Here is a 19,873-nt window from a genome sequence, read left to right as displayed (position 1 = left end):
TCAGGGCTCTTACAACTGCTCCAGGTACTTCTGAGGTGAAAGCCTTTCATTAAAAAAAAAGTTTATAGAGCAATATTTCTCCACCTGTGGGTGGCAACTGCTTCACAGAGATTGCATATCAGATACCTTGTACATTATGACTCATAAGAGTAGCAATATTATTTATGAAGTAGCAATGAAATAATTTTATGGAGGGGATCATCACAGTATGAAGAGCTGTATTAAAGGGTTGCAGCAGTAGGACTGTTGAGAACCACTGCCATAGAAGCTGACACATGGGAGCAGACTCCTCAGCTGAGTAGAGACCCACGACAAGGGATACTGTGTCACACCCTAGAACCCAGAGATAGAATCTATCCCAGGAGTCTGTGGGTCACCTTGTCTTAAATTCTCCCAGGGTCAAGAATAGCATTGGTCATCTCAGCAGAGTCAGCTTGCACAGCCCACATCAGGCCCATGGCTTCGCTTTACAGAGAAGGATGTGGGTCTAAGTGACAGTGAGACTGAGGGGACCCTGATACTCATTTGCTTTGAGCTGTGGTTTCTTCACCTGTAAAATGGACGTGTTTCTGCTGAATTGGGTTGTTGTGGAGATTAACAGAACATACAACCTGCTCAGTGTCTGCCTGGCATGGACCCTGCTGGTTAAATGGAAGCTGTCGATGATGACGAGATTAAAAGTAGAATTTCTAGCCAGATAGTGTTAGTTGCGGGGCGCCATACAAGTGTTCTAAGCATTTTCTGATTCTAAGACCGCCTCACCTTACAACCTAAGGCTCTTGATTTAAATTTAAAAAAAAAGAATAAATATAAAATACCAAAATGAAAAAATCATAATCAGAAATGAGCTAATTCCTGTGAAGTCATTTAGCTTTACATTTTCTGCTTCTATTTCCAAGGCACCTAGAGTAGCACTATCCGAGATCCTAAAGCCTTCTATTATGGTGCTACCCATTCATTCCTCTCTCCTTGAGGACTTCTCAGGTGATTTACCAGAATCAGATGGCTTTTAAGATTGTTCCCATCAGGTGCGATCTCTTTGTCCATGGGCCTTGCCCAAAGTTGCAGGGCCAACCTGTTGTTTTACAATCCAAAATTCCAGACATTAATTTTACCAATGAAGTTTCAGGAGTCAGATGCTGAAGTCAAGTAAAGCTCCCAACTGTCTTTCCTGATTCACTGACCTCCCAGAAGAAGAGCAGTCCTGTTCCCTCTGAACACTTTCTTAAAAATCCTTTAACTCAAAAACTTTCCATTGGTTTAGTTATCTAGATTTCCTTTCACGTTGTGTCTTGATCTGCTGGACCTAAGTGCACTTTTTACCTTTGCCATAAATGTGTGTGGTAGGTGAGCCATACCGTAATTAAGTCCATGTTTACATGAATAAACAACTCTTGCTTTAAATGTCTGTGCCATGGCCCTGCTATACCACACACTAGTTTTTCAGTAAATAATACATTCTTGGAGATCACAGTGTGATCAAATATTTTGTAACATGACTTAGTAACGTTCCCTCGATTTTATAAATCAATTTCTTTGACGAGGATTCTGGGTGTTGTCTGTCAGGTCTGAGTGCGTCATCTTGGGAATCCCAAGGAACATCAAACTTGGGCTTTTGAAACTGTTGCATATGGCCAACCCGGAGCAAAAACCACCCAGGAATCTACTGATACTTGACACACATTAATTCACCTGCCTTTTTCATATAGTTTATGGCAAGAGGTCACCATTCTTGACCTTGTTTCACTATAAAACGTGGTACTAAATGTAAGAGTTGGGGTCAAGGAGATCACCCCACAAATCACAAAATACCCATCTCAGATAACCATGTATGGTTTATTGAATACAAAACATCCATGAATTTCAGGACAGAATTAAAAGTCCAAACCTAAGGATAATAGAATAGAAGAGAATTTAGATTTCCAGTTCACAGGTCCAGTAAGCATATTCAGTAAATCATAGCAGAAAACATCCTTAAGGTAAAGGAAGAAAAGGCCATGAGGGTACAACAAGCCTACAGAATGCCAATTTATTCATACCAGAAACAATTCCTCCATTAACATAATAATTAAAACACTGAATGCACAGATCAAAGAAAGATCATTAGAAGGGGTAAGGTATAAATAACCAGTAACAAATAAGTTCAGACCTATCTGAATTACACCAGACTTCTCAACAGAGACTCCAAAAGCCAGAAAATCTTGGGCAGATGTAATGCGGACCAAGGATCCTATAACCAGCATAATTCTCAATCACCATAAATGGAGAAACCAAAATATTTCATGACAAAACCAAATTTAAACAATATTTTTCTCTAAGAAAGCACAACAGAGGATTGTAGTAGGGAAACTCCAAGACAATGAGCTAAACTATACCCAAGAAAAACCAAGAAATAAATCATCTCTCAATAATTTCAAAAAATGAAGCACACAATCACCATTTCACCCATAACCAGAAAAAGAAGAGAAAGCAGCAACTATTGGTCTTTAATATCTAACCAGACCCTCTGTCACCAATCCCCCAGCTCCTAGGGAATAAACTGCCAGCCAAAGTATATACAGGGTCCATGGTTCTAGGTAACTGTGTAGAAGAGGACTGATTCAAGTGGCACCCATGTGGCGGGAGGCCATTGACTACGCTGAGGCCTGTTGCCCACCAAAAGTAGATGCTGGAGTTGTGAGGTGGGAATGGATATGTGTAGGTGGGGGAACACTGTCATATAGGCAAAGCTGAGCAGAAATGGGATGTAAGATATGATGAGGGGAGTGTGGAAAGCAGGACAACAGTTGAAATGTAAATAAATAAAATAACCAATTAATAAAAAAATAGCCAAAAATAAAATAAAAAGTGAAAAGGTAAAAGAAAACTTACACCAAAACAAAACAAAAGAAATCCTTGTAGTGGATTGGCCTAATTCTGCTTGTATTTTAATGCTAATATGTAGAACTCAAGACTGTTTAACCTCCAAAAACTGACCCTCCTCCCAGGTAACTGTGATTATAAAGAAGCCAACAGCCAACAGCTGCACAGCAGAGAGATGGGGGAGGTGAGCTTTGAGGGCTTTGCTAGAGAGGATCATGAGGAGGGAAGAAGGAGGAAGACGCTGCCAGAGAATAAAGGAAGAACATGTGTGATGGAGAGGAGAGAGGAAGAGGACAGCAGCCATGGTTAAGGGAGAGGAGAGCCTGGTCCTGAGGGCTGTCCAAGTGCAGCAAAGAGCAGCCAAGATGCTACACAGCCAGTAAGAGTTGAGCGTTATTATTTGGAAAGTAGATCTGATACCATGGCGGGCAGGCAGCTGCCCAGCTACTGTGCTGATTAAGGCATATGATGAATAAATTTACAAAATATGTATAACCAGTAAGGAGCTCTATAGAGGATCCTAAAAGGCATACTTAAGTTTGAAGAGAAGGATAAAATACCAGAGGAAACAGGAAATAATTTAACAAAACTAGAACAGTCAATCAAAAGAAGCCAATAAAACCCACAAAAATTAACAAAATTAAATACATAGGTTTAAATAATATTTGCATGTCACTAAACTCAATTCCCCAGTGAACAGACATTATTTAGCCAGAAACAGGATCACCATCATGAGAGATGTAGAGGATATACTAGGGAAACAGACCTAAGACACAGGTCCCTATAGCAATTCTATGCAGTTTCTCTATCTAGCTGACAGAATAGATTTCAAACCAATCCTGTCCAGAAGATGTAAGGACATTCATTTCATACTTTGCAATTACCAAAAGATACTACAATTCTAAATATATACATATTAAACACAGCAGTCACAAATTTAAATACATAATTATCAGATAGATCTGAAATTACCCATTAGCTATAATAGTGGTTGTGATTGTTTTTAATAGTCTATTCTGACCACTTGGCAGATCACATGCAAATAAACAAAAGAGGAGGAGCAGAATTCAGTGACATCATCAGTCAAATGGACCTAACAAACTACACTGAACTATACATATATTTTCTATCAGCCTGTGGATCTGTCTCCAAAATTGACCACGGATTAGGACACAGAACAGCCCTCAGGAAAGATAAGAAAGCTGAAGTAGTGTCACGCATTCTATCTAGGCACACAGGAATCAAACTGGTATCACACAATAGAAAGTGCAGTCAGGACACACTCTCGTGGAAGGTCAGCAACACAAACAACACACTACTGAAAGGGCCAAGGGAGAACACATAAGGAAAAATTAAAATCCTAGAAATGAGTGACAATGAAAACACAACCACCACAGATCTATGCGATACAACATAGTTTTAGGAATTATGTTGCAGTCAGCAAAGCCAGAGCAGTGGACCCATCTAATCCCTTTGTCATGCATCAGAAGTAGAGAATGTGGACTGTGCCCTGTTGGGTTAATGCCTTGAACTGGCTCACCACATTCCCAACTTCCCTTTGCAATGATAACATATTTTTGGCATTACACATTGGATATATGCAATTTGCCTTTTGATTTCATAGGGGAATAATTAAGGGACTTCCTGGAGGGTCGAAAAGCACTGTGGATAAACTGTGTAGAGACCGAAAGACTACAGGGGTTTTGGAAGCTGAGCTAATGTATTTTTATTATGATATGTTTAAGAACCTATGGGGAATTGGGAGTGGAATATGGTGATTTGAATGATAATGGCCCCCATAAACTCACATATATGAATGTTTCTTGCAGGTTAGTGGAAATATTCGGGAAGAATTATAAGATACGGATTTGTTGGAGGAGTGTATGGGATTGGGCTTTGAGGTTTCCAAATTCAACACCATCTATAGTTAACACTTTCTCTGTCTCCGACTTGCACATAAGATGTAAGCTCTCAGCCAGTTCTCTAGAAACATGGTGTCCTACCTGCTGCCGTGTACCCCAGCATAATATTCATAGACTCATGATCCTTGAAACTGTAAGCTGAAATAAACTCTTTCTTCTACAAGTTCCCTTGCTCATGGTGTCTCTTCACAGCATAGAAAAGAAACTAAGATTGGAAGGAACAGTTAAGTGAAAAATTTCTCAGTAATATCCTGGAAAATAAAATTCAGACATTTACCAAAAGTGTCAGGTACCGTGATCAAGCTGGCTTGACTGCAGAGGTGCAAGAATGTTTCAACAAATACAAATGAATAAACAATTCACCACAGAAAACCAAGAACAGGAAACACATGATCACTGCAGTAGAGGCAGACAATCTCTTTGGCAAAATCCCACAGTGATTAATGCAAAATTCCTGGAAATCTGGGATATGGAGAAGACACACCTTAACATTATAAAGGCTATATGCAAGGCAAACAGCATCCTAACTGGAGGAAATCATAATGGATTTCCACTAAAATCAGGAATAAGTCACAGATGTTCATTCTTTTCATCTAATTCAACTAGTATGTGAAGTCTTATCCAAACAATATGACAAGAGAGAGATGGAAAGGCATGTCAATATGAAAGAAAGCAGTCAGAGCATTCTCATTTGCAGGCGATATGATCCATATATAAAGACCACTACGAAACCACTGGCAAACTCCTATGGCTCATGGACACATTCACTAAAATCACAGTAAAATCAATAGAACTCCTGTATACCAACAATAAATATGACGAAAGAAGCCAAGAAAACAAACCCATTCAGAATAAAAATCTTGCAGTATCTAAGGAAGTAAAGACTTGTTAAAATGAAATCATTAGGAAAAATAAAAAAACTGAAGAAACCAGAAAATGAAGAGACCTCTCATTTTCATGTATCAGTATGATTTATATTATTATATAGAATTCTACCAGAGTCATCTACTGGTTTAAATCCATCCCATTATAATCCCAATACAGAGCTTCATGGGAATGAAAAAAAAAAAAATCTCAGAACTCACATGAAAGCACAACTGAGCAGGGCAGTCAGACACTGCTAACTAATAAGACAGTAAAGCACTGCGGGAGGCATCACCTTTAATGATTTCACCTTCATTTTGGGGAATAGTAAAAAAGAAAAACCAGCATGTTAATATCATGAGAGCAGACACAGTGCCTAATGGAATAAAATTGAAGAGCCTGATATTGGCCTATGTTCTTATCAGCATTTGGGTTTTGAGAAAAAGGGAAACAAACAAACAAAACAAAAAACTCATAACCCCCCCTCCCACCACCACACACAAGTGCAGTTTTCAACCTGTGGGTTGCAAGCCCTTCAGGGAACAACCACATATGAGACATACTTTATACATGCTATTTACATTACAATTCAAAACAGTAGCCACCTTACATTTATGACTTAGCAATGAAATAATTTGGTAGTTGGGGTTGGTTACCACAATGTGAAGAACTGTATTCCTTGAGTTGTTCTTGGTCATAGTATTTTTCTGCAGTAACAGAAATGTGACTGATATATAAACTGGTACCGAAGTGAGTGGAGATGTTTGTGAGGAATCTCTTGATTTTTTGGAGGAGGGTGGGAGACTTTGGATTGGGAAAACTGTTGAATTATTTAAGGAGATCTTAACAGTTCTTTTAGTTTGCCACATGGGAGACATAAGTATTGTGAGTCTGTGCAAAATAGAGCCTCTCTGATGAAACTTCAAAGGATGGCAGGAACTCTATTGGTGACTGGCTTAGAAGCAATTGATATAATTTTGGCAAACAATCTGTCTCTTTTCTGCCTGTTTACTAAGAAGTGACCTGAAGATGAATAAAAAGCTAATTGACTAATTGTTTTGAGCAAACTTCAAGGGGTAGATATCCGGTGACCTTCCTCATATGGTAGGAATGTGTGTTTGTATTTTTCATTGTTAATGTAGCCAGGACTTCAGTTAATCCCGCCACATTCAGGGTCTGGACGCATAGGAAACTGCAAGATCTCCCAGGATTTGGAAAATGTCCCAATTGTTGTAAGGTCCCCAAAACATGTTGTCACCCCACACACATTGGGAAGCAACTTAAAGGAACATGACCCCCTCATTCTCAAGAGGAAGGGTGGGTGGGTGGTTATTTGTCTGCCGTTGGTTATGGATGATTATTGTCAGTTAGGGGGTTGGTTGCAAGTTCTTACTGGCCATGGTCAGGGAGGAAACAGTAAAGCAGATTCGAATCAGGAATGTCTTTCTTCCTTTCTCTTTCTGTCCTCAATTCTCTGTCTAATGTTGTGGGAAATCAGGAGAAGGGACTAAAATGACAAAATCATAGATCACTGTATCTCTATTTATACTAGAAAGCAATACCAAGTCTCAAATATTTTAGGATTGCATGGATTCTTGAATGATGATAGAATTTAAAATTGTACTTGCATAAATGATTCAATTCATTTTTAAGATATAAGTATATGCAACTTATTCACAATGTGGTGTAAAATTCTAATTTTATAAAATTACTACTGCACACTGCCGTGGATAATTAAGGAATTCAAGCTAGTACTTTCCAACTATAAATAATCAGTCTTCCAGTCATGTTAGGTACTGCTTTAGTTAGGTACAGAAATAAGCTTTATTTAACTTCCTGTGTATGTTTTTAAAGTTAAGTAGGAAGTAAATCCCTTGGGAAAAAAGCCACATTTGTCCACTGAGATAGACATTACATACAAAGGTGGTTCTCAAATCCTTTAGAGATCTGAAGAATCTGCCATTTCAGATGTCCTAATAGTTAAAGGCTTTTCACAGTGGGAGAGACCTCAACTCCTGGTAGTGTCCCCAATCTATTCTGAAAAAGATGATGGGCTCTAAAGAACCATTGGGTGAAATACTACCTACTTACCTCTACTGCTGCCAGAAAGCTGTCCAGACTGTGCAGAAGTTGATCATGGGGAACTCTGTGTCCCAGTTTTTGGAAAAAAAAAATAGGATAGTCCTTCAAGTGACCTGCTTCAAAGGATTGTTGTCAGAGCTCCTGGCCCAGTGAGTTGAAGGTGGATGCCACAGTGAATATTTGCTGACTGACTCCCAGGGTAGCCAACCATTTCTGTTATTTCTTAGGTTTGGAAGCTGTTTGCTCTGAATTTCCTTTTATTCAGGCAACATTTCTCCTCCTCAGATCTTGGATGGGGTTGAAGATTAGATAGTTTAGTCTTAACCTTTTCTTGTTATGAGAATCAGAAAAACAAACTTGTTCACCATCGTGCAGAAATGTGACAGCCAGGAACCTGGACAGGAACAGGGTGGACATGGGAGGCTCAGAAAGCAGGGCTCTATGGACAGTCCACAGCAGTATCCAAACTCCTGTGATAACCGCTCTGGCACCATAAGTCCTGAGAGAGGATGGGGATGCCAGGAGAGTGTGCGTGGTCTGCCCACTGCCTGGGACTTTTAAAAGCTTGTACCACCCCCGAGCACATAGAAGAGCTTGAGCAGAAAGAGGCCGATGCCCAGAAGCCTCTGCTGTGGTAGGAGGCAGTTATGGCGGTTGGAGGTGGGGGTAGAGGTGGAGGAGGGATGGGAGAAGACCGAGGAGTTTCCCCAAAAGACAAGAACAGACACCATCCTTACTACTCCAGAACCCACGCCAATCCCACCCCACCCCTAAAATGCCCAGTCCACTGCCAAACCTCCCCATGCCAAGCATTCACAGCTTCATCCCCACTGTGCTTATTTCTTATTTTTTTAACTTCTTATTTATTCTCTGTGAACCTCACATCCTGCAGCTCAACTCCATTCATCTGCCCTCCCCTCAGGTCTGCACTCCACCTTTGCATCCTGCTCTAAATCAGAGCAAAAATAATCTTCGTGTGGAAGCTGAATAAAGAAAAAGAAAAAGAAAATTTGTACGCAAAAAATGTGTCAAATTTTAAGGATGAAAGACATAAACGCTTAAATTGTTTGGAATTAATGAAAGTACATTTGGTCTCAGAAGACTTATTATGGTTAATAAATGCAAGTTATGATAGATAAGGGATACAAAGCTTAAAAAGTGATAGAAAATGATTTAGGTACAAAAATTTAGACTAATATAATTTAGATAACAAAGTACCTTCTCCAATTTTGCAAAATACGAATGGACAGAATATTGTGACAGTAATTCTTACCTGATGCATCTCATAAGTTTTCTTATTTTATCTAGCTTATTAATGTTAAATTAAAGGTATTTCTTGGAGTAAAAGCGGAAATGCTGAGGTGACCTCCCTTTGTACTAAGGTGTGTCAACTTTCAATTGTTAGTTCTGTACTGGCAGTGAGCTAAGTGCTGGCAGGATTTCTCTTGTCATTTCTATGTCCCATCATCAGCTTTGCTATTTTGTGGATGTTTGTCCTTCTCACCAGCTCAACACAAGCTAAGAGATGTATCAGGTGTTGTCTCACTGCTGACTGGATGTAATAAAGATCTGATGGCCAAGAGCTGCGTCAGGAAGTATGTGGGCAGAACTTCCGGGCATAGAGAGGGACATAGGCAGAGGCAAGCTGAAGCAGGAGATTCAGAATAGACATGGGCAGGAAGAGATATGGAACAGACCACGGCAGAGGGGTAAAGAGCTAAGCAGCAGGTGGGTCTCAATGGTAGAAGAATGGGGTTAAATTTTAGAGAAGATGAGGGACTGCCCAGTGAAAGGCCTAAGATTCAAACTATGTTCGAATTCTCCATGTCCCATTCACACCTCAGGCAACTCTGTGAAAATAGTACACAATACAGTATTAACATGGCTTTGAGTCTGTGGTTTGGTTACTTTTGGTCACTGTTCCTCAAGACTGCAGGAGAAGGAACAACACACAGGGCAAACACATGAAAACCATGTGCAGCTTAGAGTGGAAAAGATCACTAAGAAGTTTAATGTCACAGCAAAGTCATGTGCTGAAGAGGAGGGTGACATAGTTAAGGAGATGAATGTTATTAACAATAAGCCTCCTGCCTCTGTACTGTAGAGATGTGGAAGGTGTCCTCAAGGCAAGACTCTTACCAATTAAAGTTCCAACTTGGAAAAGGGAGCTCAATAGATTTCGTGCTCCTACAAAGCAAGTGCATAGGGAAGCTGCTGCAGTTGTCATCCAAGCAGGCAGCTGACAGGTCAGTGCACCTCATGTGGCACGGAATTTGGAGGAAAAAAGATTTTAAGATTCAGGATGACATGAACAGGACCAGGCGACTCTCGCATTTATGTTTTTATTATTTGAGGCTTGAATTAGAATGATACTCATAGTCTCATTTTTTTAGTTTTCTTTCATTATTTTATCTACATTTCCAATTTATCTCCCACTCCATGTTCCTCTACATGAGTCTCTCTTCTGTCCCCCACGCCCTCTCCCTATGAGATTTCTCCTCCACCCACCAATTCACTCCTGCCTCAGAGGCCTAAGTTCCAATATCATGGTCCATGACGCTTCCTCAGAAACAAGGTTCTCCCGTCCCAGTGATCCCAGATAAGCTAGTCCTCTGCTACATATCTACCTGGAGCCATGGGCACACCCTGATTCTTTTATTAGTTACCTTAGTTAAGGTGTCTCTTCACAGCAATAGAGCAGTGACTGACAGGCTTAAATTCACTTTGCATCCCAATTTTTGTCCTTTCTCTATTTACTTCTCTCCCACAGTTCCTCCCCAATGTCCTCACACCATCTCCTCTGAGAGAGTAGAGGAATATCCCTCAGAGTGTGCCTCCACCAAGACACATCAAGTTTTTGTAGGGCTGGTGCACCTTCTCCCACTGAGGCCAGGGAAGACACCTGAGTTAGGGTATCAGATTTCACAGACAGGCAAACCTTTGGGGATAGCCTCGGCTCCAGTTACTTACAACAGGGTATGTAATACTGTATTAAACTTAGTAAGGTTTATTTACCTTCACCTAGCAACTCATCCTGAGGAACAGTGCTCTGGCCTGATGCTTTTATTTTCAGCCCTATCTTCCTCTTTCTTCTGTGCTTACCACTGTAACACAGGAGAAGCTTCTAATATTAATGTTGCCAGATCTTTCCGGTGTTGGGGGATAATTCTATTCTGAGTTGTATATGGATGTAATATCTTCTTTACGTATGATGAATATATACTTCAGGAAAGGACTGCTTCCTTGTTTCTATTAAGATCTAATATGACGAAAGGATTCTGATTAATATTCCAGAATCGTAGGCCACCAGGTTGGTATGTCATCACTCACTGAAGTGAGGTGAATTTTATAACACCTTTTGGCCACCCACTTTCAATGTCATTATGTGGTATTGCCTTAGGCTCTTTTCTACATTCCCCTGCCTTTGGCTGAGTATATGTTTGAGGTCTCTCTGTGACTGTGCAAAGAAGTAAGAGCTAGGGCTGGGCCACAAAATAAGAAAGTACTTGTTCATCCAAAAACAAAAACAAAAAACAAACAAACAACCAAAAAAAGCTCTAGGGTAAAATATCGGTGCTAGTGCTGAATTGAACTGCCAGAGGTAATTTTTTTTAAAGCAAATAACACTATCTTGGGGCTGATAATATGAATCAAATATCCTGCAACATAAGTTTGCAATGTTGCCTGCATTTTATAAATCAAGTCTGACCACCGTTTTGGTTCTTTCCAATCATGTCTGAGTGCATCATCACGGGAACCCCAAAGAAAATCAGAAATGGGTCCTTGAAGCTGATGCACAGGGCCAGTATAGACCTGAATATTACAGAGGACACCTTGATTCTTAACACAAGGGATCATTTCTCCATCCCTCTTGTCACATAATTTATGACAAGATGTCACCTTTCCTAACCTTAGCTTCTTTTCCTAAGTGCTGCTGAAGGGAAGATTTGGTGTCAAGAGGTCTGGACTCAGACCACAGGAACACTGAATTCATTTAAATAGGTGTAGTTTATTGAATGCACACACCAATACAGTTCAACCAGAGCAACAGCTCACAACTGTGTACTGGACATTGCTAGGCCCAGCTCATTGCAAAATCCACATGGGCTAAAGCACAAGTGCTGGAAATGCTGCTGTCTATGGGCCCTGACTCGGGTCATTTTACACATAATTGTTCCTATTTTCCTTGAATCTAATGGGTCCTATGTGAAGCTCATAGTTGGGGAACTTGTTAAGATTAACAAACCTCGTAACATACAGAATATAACAGGGTATGTGACCTGCACCACACAGTTCAATGTCAGGTTTTTTTGTTTTTTGTTAGTTTGTTTGTTGGCATCCATGATGTAGAGGCGTATTACAGAACAATAGGAAAGAGCTGGCTGCTGTGTAACAAATTTGCTGCTATTAAGGTAGGTATGGGGGCAAGACCTCAGTAACAGCCCTTAAGATGGGAAGGAGATGATGTGTTTGATATCTGAAAGGAGCTGCCTCAGCTGTGTTTTTCTGCCTGCTCAGTGCCCATTCACCATCACTCTGTCCCTGAAGAGGACCTCAAGGTCTGCCCCCTGCTGCCTGTGAGCCAGGACTAGGCACAGAAAGGCAAGGCCACAGCACTGGTTTCCAATTCCTCAGTAATGCTGGATTTCCAATAATGTACTTGTATACACAAATACAGTGTGGTAAGTTACAATATATACTAATCATTTCTTACATAGGGCAACAGTTGATTGACTACAACTAATTCTATTTTAAAAAAAGAAAAGAAACCTGGCTCTTGTGGAAATATACAAAGAAATATCTACGATGTTGGGCAATGAATTCTGCCATGGACTGAACTCAGAAAAGAGGGGTTGTGAGAAAGATGCATGGTCAAATAGCCCACCAGGTTCACATTGTGTCAACTTGATTTAATCTAATGACAAAGAAGTGGAGTATCTCTGATGGCTTCCTTCTAATCCCTTGAAAGGATCCCTAGGGATTGGCCTCAGTACATCACACTTCTTGATGGGGCAACAACACTCAAGGAAGCTTGAGATTGTCATAGGCACAGTATTATGCTACATATACAGAGTAGATAATACTACGATGTTCAGATGATGATATCCATTTGTATGCACTCTTAAGGTGAACCTAAGGAAAGAGAGATCAAGGTCCTTAGAATGGAAAGATCAGTCCCAGTTTTTTTTTTCTACCATTCCAAACTGAACGACTGGTAGGGAGAGAATGGTAGATAATCGAGAATTGGTGGATGATGCTTTGAATGCCGGTGGGTTTCTGTGCTAGTTTTAGACATGGTCTCAAGTATCCCATGTTGCCCTCTCCCTGGCTGGCCAGGTTCACTTTGAGCTCAGATAAACCTCCTTCCACTTTCCAATAGATAGGCTTACAAGAGTGGCTTCCAAGGACTGTGAGGACAGCATTAGCCTTTGACAGTTGAGGTGTGCAACCCACAACTATAGTTTTAGCCACGTTTTCCCATGTCTACCAGCTATTTCAGAGTGTTGCTGTTCTATGCCTGACAATCGGGGACACAGAAAAATAACCTGATAGAGAGCAAGGACATGGTGATCACATCCTTACCTCTTCTGTACGTTCTGGATGAGGTTTGTTAAAATTCCAATATTGCAAAAAGCTTTATATAGGGCCCATCACATCAAGGGTCACTATGTACTGTTCTATCTAAAATGTCTAATCAGAACTGATTACCATATAACACTTCCTGCAGTCCTCATATGAGAAACTTGGGATTTTGTTTTGACTTTTTCTTTTCTCTGTCTCTCTTATTTTTTGGTATATAAGTTGAGAGAAAGATAGTTAGGGCCATGAATTTGCCCCCAAAATTTGAACTATGGATGTGATCAATCAGTGTTAGTGGGTGCATTCTGTAAAGTATTCATTTTTCACTATGATAGATGCTTTTGTGTTTGGTGTGGTGGCCATTTCCCAGTGTACAGGTGCTGGGACCTTGCTCTATCCACTTAATGATGTTTATAGCCTCATTTTAGACCTTTCTGTGCACCCCCTATATCTCTTGACTATTTTATTTTTCTGATAGAAGCTCATGGTATATCTTACTCAGGCCTGTGAGCAGTGCTCCTTTGGCGACATTGGTGCAGAGAGGAGAACCCCACCACCAGCATGAGGTTCCCTTCACTGCTGGCTCCAATATTGCATTTTCCTCTGCCAACTGGTCTCCACACTTTTCCTAGCACCATAAAGAATTCAACTCTTTCTCCTAAGGAATTTTCTGGCAATTGTCGATTGCTAAGCACATGACTTCATGAGTGTTCCCCTAATACACACGCATGTTGTAACCTACCATGCAGACTATTTCTTGATGTGATATAAAGCACCTGTACAGAATGAGACAGGAGAACTTTTGACTGCATATTCAAGCTGGTGTGAAATCTCAGGAAGTTTTAATGGCTAACATTGGTGAATGAGGACAATTTGAGTTAGTGAGACATTTTGGGGCAAGATATGGAAGGAAACAGTCATTTAGATGCATAGGAATTACTAAGGTTTTTTTATAATCAAGCCTTGAGGAAAATTTGGCTTTGGAAGCAGGAGATGCTCAGTGGCTCTGCCCCAGGAAATTCTCCTGGAAAGGGCACCTCAGCTTATGCTCAGTACAGGGAGAACATTAGCAGGGAGGGAAAGTCTGCTCCCCATGACATCAGCTGTCCCTTCTTGGACATTCTATTGTCTCCTAGAGAGTTCTGGCATCCTCTGTGATGTCACCAGTGTTGTAGTGACAACCAGTGCCCTAGTTTCTCTCAGTCTGAATCTGGCGGTTACACCCTAAGACATGTTTTCCCGTCTTCGCAAGCGTTTTGGGAGGGGGAACGTCGATTGTGGACAGACTAGAGTGAAGGAATCTGGCCTTTCGTCTCAAAGTAATGATGGACAGAGACAGCACTTCTGGGGAATGTTTAGTAAGTTCTGGGCAGTATATTTGGAGCTCCCTGTCAGGGGGGCTGCAGACTTAGGCTGACCTTTCTAGCAATGGGCCACAGCAACTGGAGCATCTGAAAAGGAATTGAATTTCCATGAACATCACAATTCCTGAAAGTCAGGATTTCAGAACTTTAGTTTCCCCAACCCCACAGGGAGTATATGGTAAGGCCAATGCTATTATACTGTGAATTTCTGGCCTTTACTTTTACAGTGCATTTGTTAGGTTACATTGATATAATAACACGATCAGGAGTCATGGAGGGTCCACCTTTTCTGAGTTTAGACAGGGCAGCAATGTATTTCACTATCATTGCTTCTTTAAATACAGTGGACACCTGACAGTAAGAACAGGGAGAGATTGTGCTCCAGGCAATAACCTTATGTTCTTAGACCTTCTCTGATTTCTTCTAACTGGCAGGGTCATCATTAGCTTTATATATTAGAGGTTGTGTGTTACACACATGTTTCTAAAATACCAAAACTGTTTGGAACATGTGGACCAAGATTCAGCCTGTAACCTATTGGAACTTCTGGGGCATTTGTTATTTCATATAGGGGAATTGATAAGTCTGTTGAACATGACCTCCCTGGAAATGTGTTTTAAATCCAAAGTTGTTAGCCTAGAGTATCAGGGTAGGACATCTGAGTGTCTCCAATCACTCAAGTTTTGTGAATGGTGAATTTATCATCTGAGTTCTGAAACCACAGGGGTGAGGGTCCTGAAACCAAGCTGTACCCTGGTCAGTTGATGTTAATCCTGGAGAAGCCATCTCCATGGTACATGTAAGCACGTGATGTCCGGCATAGGGCACACCTGGCTGCTTACATCTCTTGGTCTCTATAGAGTAGTGGGAGAACTGAGATCCACTGAGGAGGCCTCTTAAGCATAGACCAATCGCCTAGCAGTGACACTGGGTTCCAGGCTTGTTCTCCTGTTTAGGCCTCACTGAGGTCTATGTACACTCTATGAATTCTCCCCATGCAGGTTCACTTGTGTTCTTCTACCTACAGACGCTGGGAGAGAAACATCATCCCCTGGCACTGCCCTAAGCGAGAAGCAGGCCAAGAAGGAAAAGGAGAGGCTGATTAAAGAGCTGCAGCTCATTACCGAGGAGAGAAATGACCTGAGAGATCGCCTGAGGTTTCTGACAGAGAGATCCATGAAGAACATGTATGAATCGCTCCAAATGCTCTTGTTTCATTCCTGGGTCTGCAAGGTCACCTTCATCTTATCCTATTAAGGTTTTGGGTTCTAGAAAGCTGTGCCTCCCTAACCACCCTGTGCTAAACCTCACCTCCCATATAGAGGAGATTCAGAACCTGACCCTTCCTGAGGAGAGAGATGGACAGTGGACTCGTCTGCTTCCATTTATTGAAAAGCAGAATTTGTGGTCTGAATGAAGAATTCAGGGATAAAGTCAGGGAGAATGAGTTCCCAGTGTGCATTTGCAAAGCCCTTGACATCAGGTGGCTTTGCAAGATTGTAATTGCAGTGAGTTTATGGTGAGTCTCTGTACGTGCTAGGCAGGGGACTGAGTGCTGGAAGATACAGGCAGCAGCCTGAGGGGCCTGGTCCCAAACTGTTCATCTCAATGCTTGAATAGAAGTTGTCAGGCTCAGGCCTGTTTGTTATTGTCTGTGTGTCTGTGGGAGCCCCTCGGACACAGCAATGGTGCATGCATTTCTCCTGGTTCTCACAGTGCTCTCTGTTTCCATATTTGCTTTTCTCTTTCTCTAACTCTGTTTACATTTCTCTTTTTTTGTGGGTGTGTCTCAGTCTGTGAGTCTGTGTGTGCATACATCCAAATGCATATGCACAACTGTTATATGTTTATATTTCACTCCACACTTGGAATATAGGAGTCTATTTCTTAGCCTGAGTATTTACCTGTAACACATTCATGGTGAAGTGAATGCTTTGTTCTGGGAGCCCCACTGTCAACAGCACAGTTCTTTGCCTACGTGGCCACAATTGTCTGTTTATTTGTATTCCTTGTGCAGATTATAATTTTGTGTTGATATATGGTCTGTTATCGGGACAGGAGAAAAGAAATCACCGGTTTCTGGCTGTGTTGGGTGGGGGAGCATGGAGAGGTGTGGCCTAGGCTCTTGATAGCTCAACTGGCTTGACTGCAGATTTCCTCTTGATTGAACAAAGGGAGCCAGGGAAGCCTCCATCTGGATGCTGAGATTCTGGTGTCCTGGACACAGAAAAACACGTTTCTGAAGCTGAAGAAGATCCAATATGTACAATTCAGAAGGTGTCCTTCCAGGACTGGGGTAGTACAGGACCCACCCTGAGCTCATATATTCCTAAATGCTGATGTTCATTGGATTCTATCATTTGGGTCCAGGCCACACTTCAGGCCAAATCCATATTATGAAGACCTGGAGAGAATGGAGGAGGCGGTCATGTCAATTCTGCACAACTTAGAGATGGAGAACACTGTGATCCATGAGAACAGCCATAAGCTGAAGAAGGAGATTACCTTCTCTAGGTAAGTCCTGGTCAGAAAGGCTATCACCTGTGAAATGGCCATTTCTGACTTTCTTTGTTCTGGACTGGACGGTCTTCAGCTATGATTCTATCTCTTGTGCTGTTTACACATCAGTGTGCCAGGGTCATTAGGACTCAGCTTTCAGTTCCATAAAAGACTGTTCCTCATCCCAGGATTGTCTAGGCATCTGCAGAAGGCTCTAGATAGAACAGCACTGATTGAAGTCAGCAGAAGATTATTAGGCTGACCTGGACCTCTCGTGTCATGCCAGGTTTTACAAAACTCAGTGCATGGACCACATGGTTAGCATGACCTTCCCTTGGTTCTACTGACCTCTTTTGCGGGTGTTTGCCAACTACTAATTGATGTTGCCCTCATGCATTGGGCTTTCATGGATAGATGAAGATCCATGTTCTTTTTGAGAGATGTGGACTCTAATTGGTGCTCCGGCCAAACAAACAATTTATTCTTCCCCGAATTAACTCTTTGTGTTTTGTGCAGGAGCATTATATGTATCAAGATGTATTTTATTAAGTCTTCATGGGTACCTGGGACCTGGTAGACTTAGTGGGACTTGGGAATAGGAATGGGAGAAAGGGGCAGCATGATCTTACTATGCAGACTGTATTTCCAGAAACCTGCTCAGCCAGCTCCTGATGGAAAACACATGTAGGAAGAAGTTGGTCCCACTGAAGCAGGAGAGCAAGGAGAGACATCTTGAGTGTGCACTGAACCAGAAATATTTGGTTGACTTCAGCAAGAAAGATAAAGACCAGCAACGTCCAGACCCAGCATCATCTGGTAGGGACGAGTAGCTGTGTTAGCTTAACAATATCTGATAAAATTTGCCAATTTGATACATCTGTGCTTTTTCCTACCACCATACTAATTTACACTCACAACCAGCCAACCACCTCATGTATGGAATTGTTCATTGCTCTGCCTATGCACAAGTATTCTGGGAAGCCAACCACTTTTCAGAAACTGAATTATTTTGCAAGTATATTTTGCTGCTCTTTTTGAAGCTGCATTATAGAAATGGTGACAGATCAATAACATATCACATTATTGCACATGCACGTGATAGATTGGATGCTATGTAGAGTTTTGAACATGTTCTTGGTTCTTGACAAATGACAAGTGGTCATGTGACTTCTTGTGTAGGAAGCACCTTTCTGGGATAAGAACTAAGTGCAAATGTCAAATTAGTACTTGTCATTGGCTTTAACCTTGGTGACATATGGACATCTCCTTTCTTCCTGCAACCCAATGCGGTCCCTTCCATTGCCCTGTTCTTGGTTTGCACTGGTATAAGTCTGGGTCCCATATTGTCAGCCCACATTACTGTGAGGCTTGCTGGAGATTTTGCCCTGCCCACAGAGTTAGCAACAATGATATCAGTTAAAAGGTCCATGTTAATTGTCCAATAGAACTGAGGTGGTAGAAGGCAGCATTCTGACAGCTGGCTTGCGTTTCACCACCAAATCAGTGTCTGAAAAACTGCCTTCCTCTCCCAGGTCTCAGAAAGTGCAAGAGAGATGGAATTGGACACACGCCAGTAAGAGAGCTTCCTGAGGAATAAGTTGCTTTCTCAGGAGTCCCTGATGACAAACATCGTGAACGGTAACAACATTTTTTGGATGAGTATTCTTCCTCAGAGTTAATTTGTCATTTCTTAGAGACACTAAATTTATATAACACTAAGCCAGCCTTACTGATTGAGGTCTTACTCACTTTCTTCTTCAGAAAACAGCACTTGAGAAACAACTTGGGGGACCACCTTTCATTATGTGTGCTAGAGGAGAAACAGCAATACATCTGTGCTTCTAAATGTTCGTTAAGAATATGCTTTTAGAAATATTTTTGTTATGATTTTAATTGAAGTTTTCTTTTTGTTGTTTCATATTTATATGTTCTTGTTACTATTTTTACTTTCAAACATTTTTAAATATTTTTATTCATTTTAATCCTGTTTTGTTGTAAAAATGTATTTGTTATGAATAAAAATTGAATTCTATCTCTTGACTCTTAAGACCATCATTCTTACTCAAGGGTTCTGTCCCTTCCTGTGGACCTAGAACTGACAGCTACAGATGGATCTCTGCATGTTCCATGGAGCCTGAGCTAATAAGAGAATTCAAAGTCACCAAGGGATACCCAGTGTGATAGTGTCTTTTGTGTGGAGAATGTGGCTGTGTCTTGGACACACACATTGTGATGTAATCAATGACACACTTTACCCAATTGTTAGGGTCCATGTGGTTCCTCTGAGAGAGCAGCAGTTTCTTTACCCTGTGAGTCATCACCACAGCTCCTGCAGGTGGCTTTTGTTATTCCACATGAGGTGCTGTATTAGGTGGACAGGATCACCTCCAATTAAATAGAGAGATCTCAGGAGATGTGTGTTCACAGGGAACTTACTGAGCTGTGCATGCTCAACGTGTTAGGTTGTCAGGCATCCCTACAGGGCTCTGGTGTCCCCACTGCTCAGTGTGGGTCAGGATCATCCTCCAGCATCACTTAGTTTCCTTATTAGAGCAGATCTTTCACCTGTTATCTATGATGACCACATGTATTCTGCACATCTGATAAAATACAGAACTGAAACTAGCTTCATGTAGGCCAGCTTGGCATAATCAGTTTTTTGATTGTTAACAAGAAAATTATTTTAATCTGAGCCATTTA

At 41.2% G+C, this 19,873-nt stretch overlaps 1 protein-coding gene and 1 long non-coding RNA gene across 7 annotated transcripts in view; one reads left to right on the top strand and one right to left on the bottom strand.

Annotated features, from left to right (window-relative positions):
* The window catches only part of LOC147999088 (uncharacterized), a 28,228-nt gene extending 19,860 nt beyond the window's left edge, over positions 1-8,368 (bottom strand). For 2 of the 3 annotated variants that reach the window (XR_015643878.1, XR_015643877.1), the window contains exon 1: positions 7,740-8,368. This is a non-coding gene — a long non-coding RNA (uncharacterized LOC147999088). The remainder of the gene's footprint in view (positions 1-7,739) is intronic. The other variant, XR_015643879.1, reaches the window with a different exon arrangement.
* Positions 1-19,205, top strand: part of LOC147999087 (disks large homolog 5-like) — a 31,204-nt gene extending 11,999 nt beyond the window's left edge. For 2 of the 4 annotated variants that reach the window (XM_087596075.1, XM_087596076.1), the window contains 5 exons: positions 15,702-15,861; positions 17,045-17,188; positions 17,823-17,989; positions 18,706-18,811; positions 18,935-19,205. In XM_087596075.1, coding sequence (XP_087452201.1) covers positions 15,851-15,861; positions 17,045-17,188; positions 17,823-17,989; positions 18,706-18,770 — 387 coding nt within the window. In that variant the 5' untranslated portion in view covers positions 15,702-15,850 and the 3' untranslated portion in view covers positions 18,771-18,811; positions 18,935-19,205. Of the gene's footprint in view, positions 1-14,490; positions 14,669-15,701; positions 15,908-17,044; positions 17,189-17,822; positions 17,990-18,705; positions 18,812-18,934 lie in introns of those variants that run through there. The other 2 variants (XM_087596073.1, XM_087596074.1) reach the window with 2 other exon arrangements.
* The last annotated feature ends 668 nt before the right edge of the window (positions 19,206-19,873 follow it).

Source organism: Rattus norvegicus, chromosome 19 (assembly GCF_021556685.1).
Source record: "Rattus norvegicus strain SHRSP/BbbUtx chromosome 19, alternate assembly SHRSP_T2T, whole genome shotgun sequence".
Taxonomy (NCBI): Eukaryota; Metazoa; Chordata; class Mammalia; order Rodentia; family Muridae; genus Rattus; species Rattus norvegicus.
This window is presented reverse-complemented; position numbering and strand designations above follow the sequence as displayed.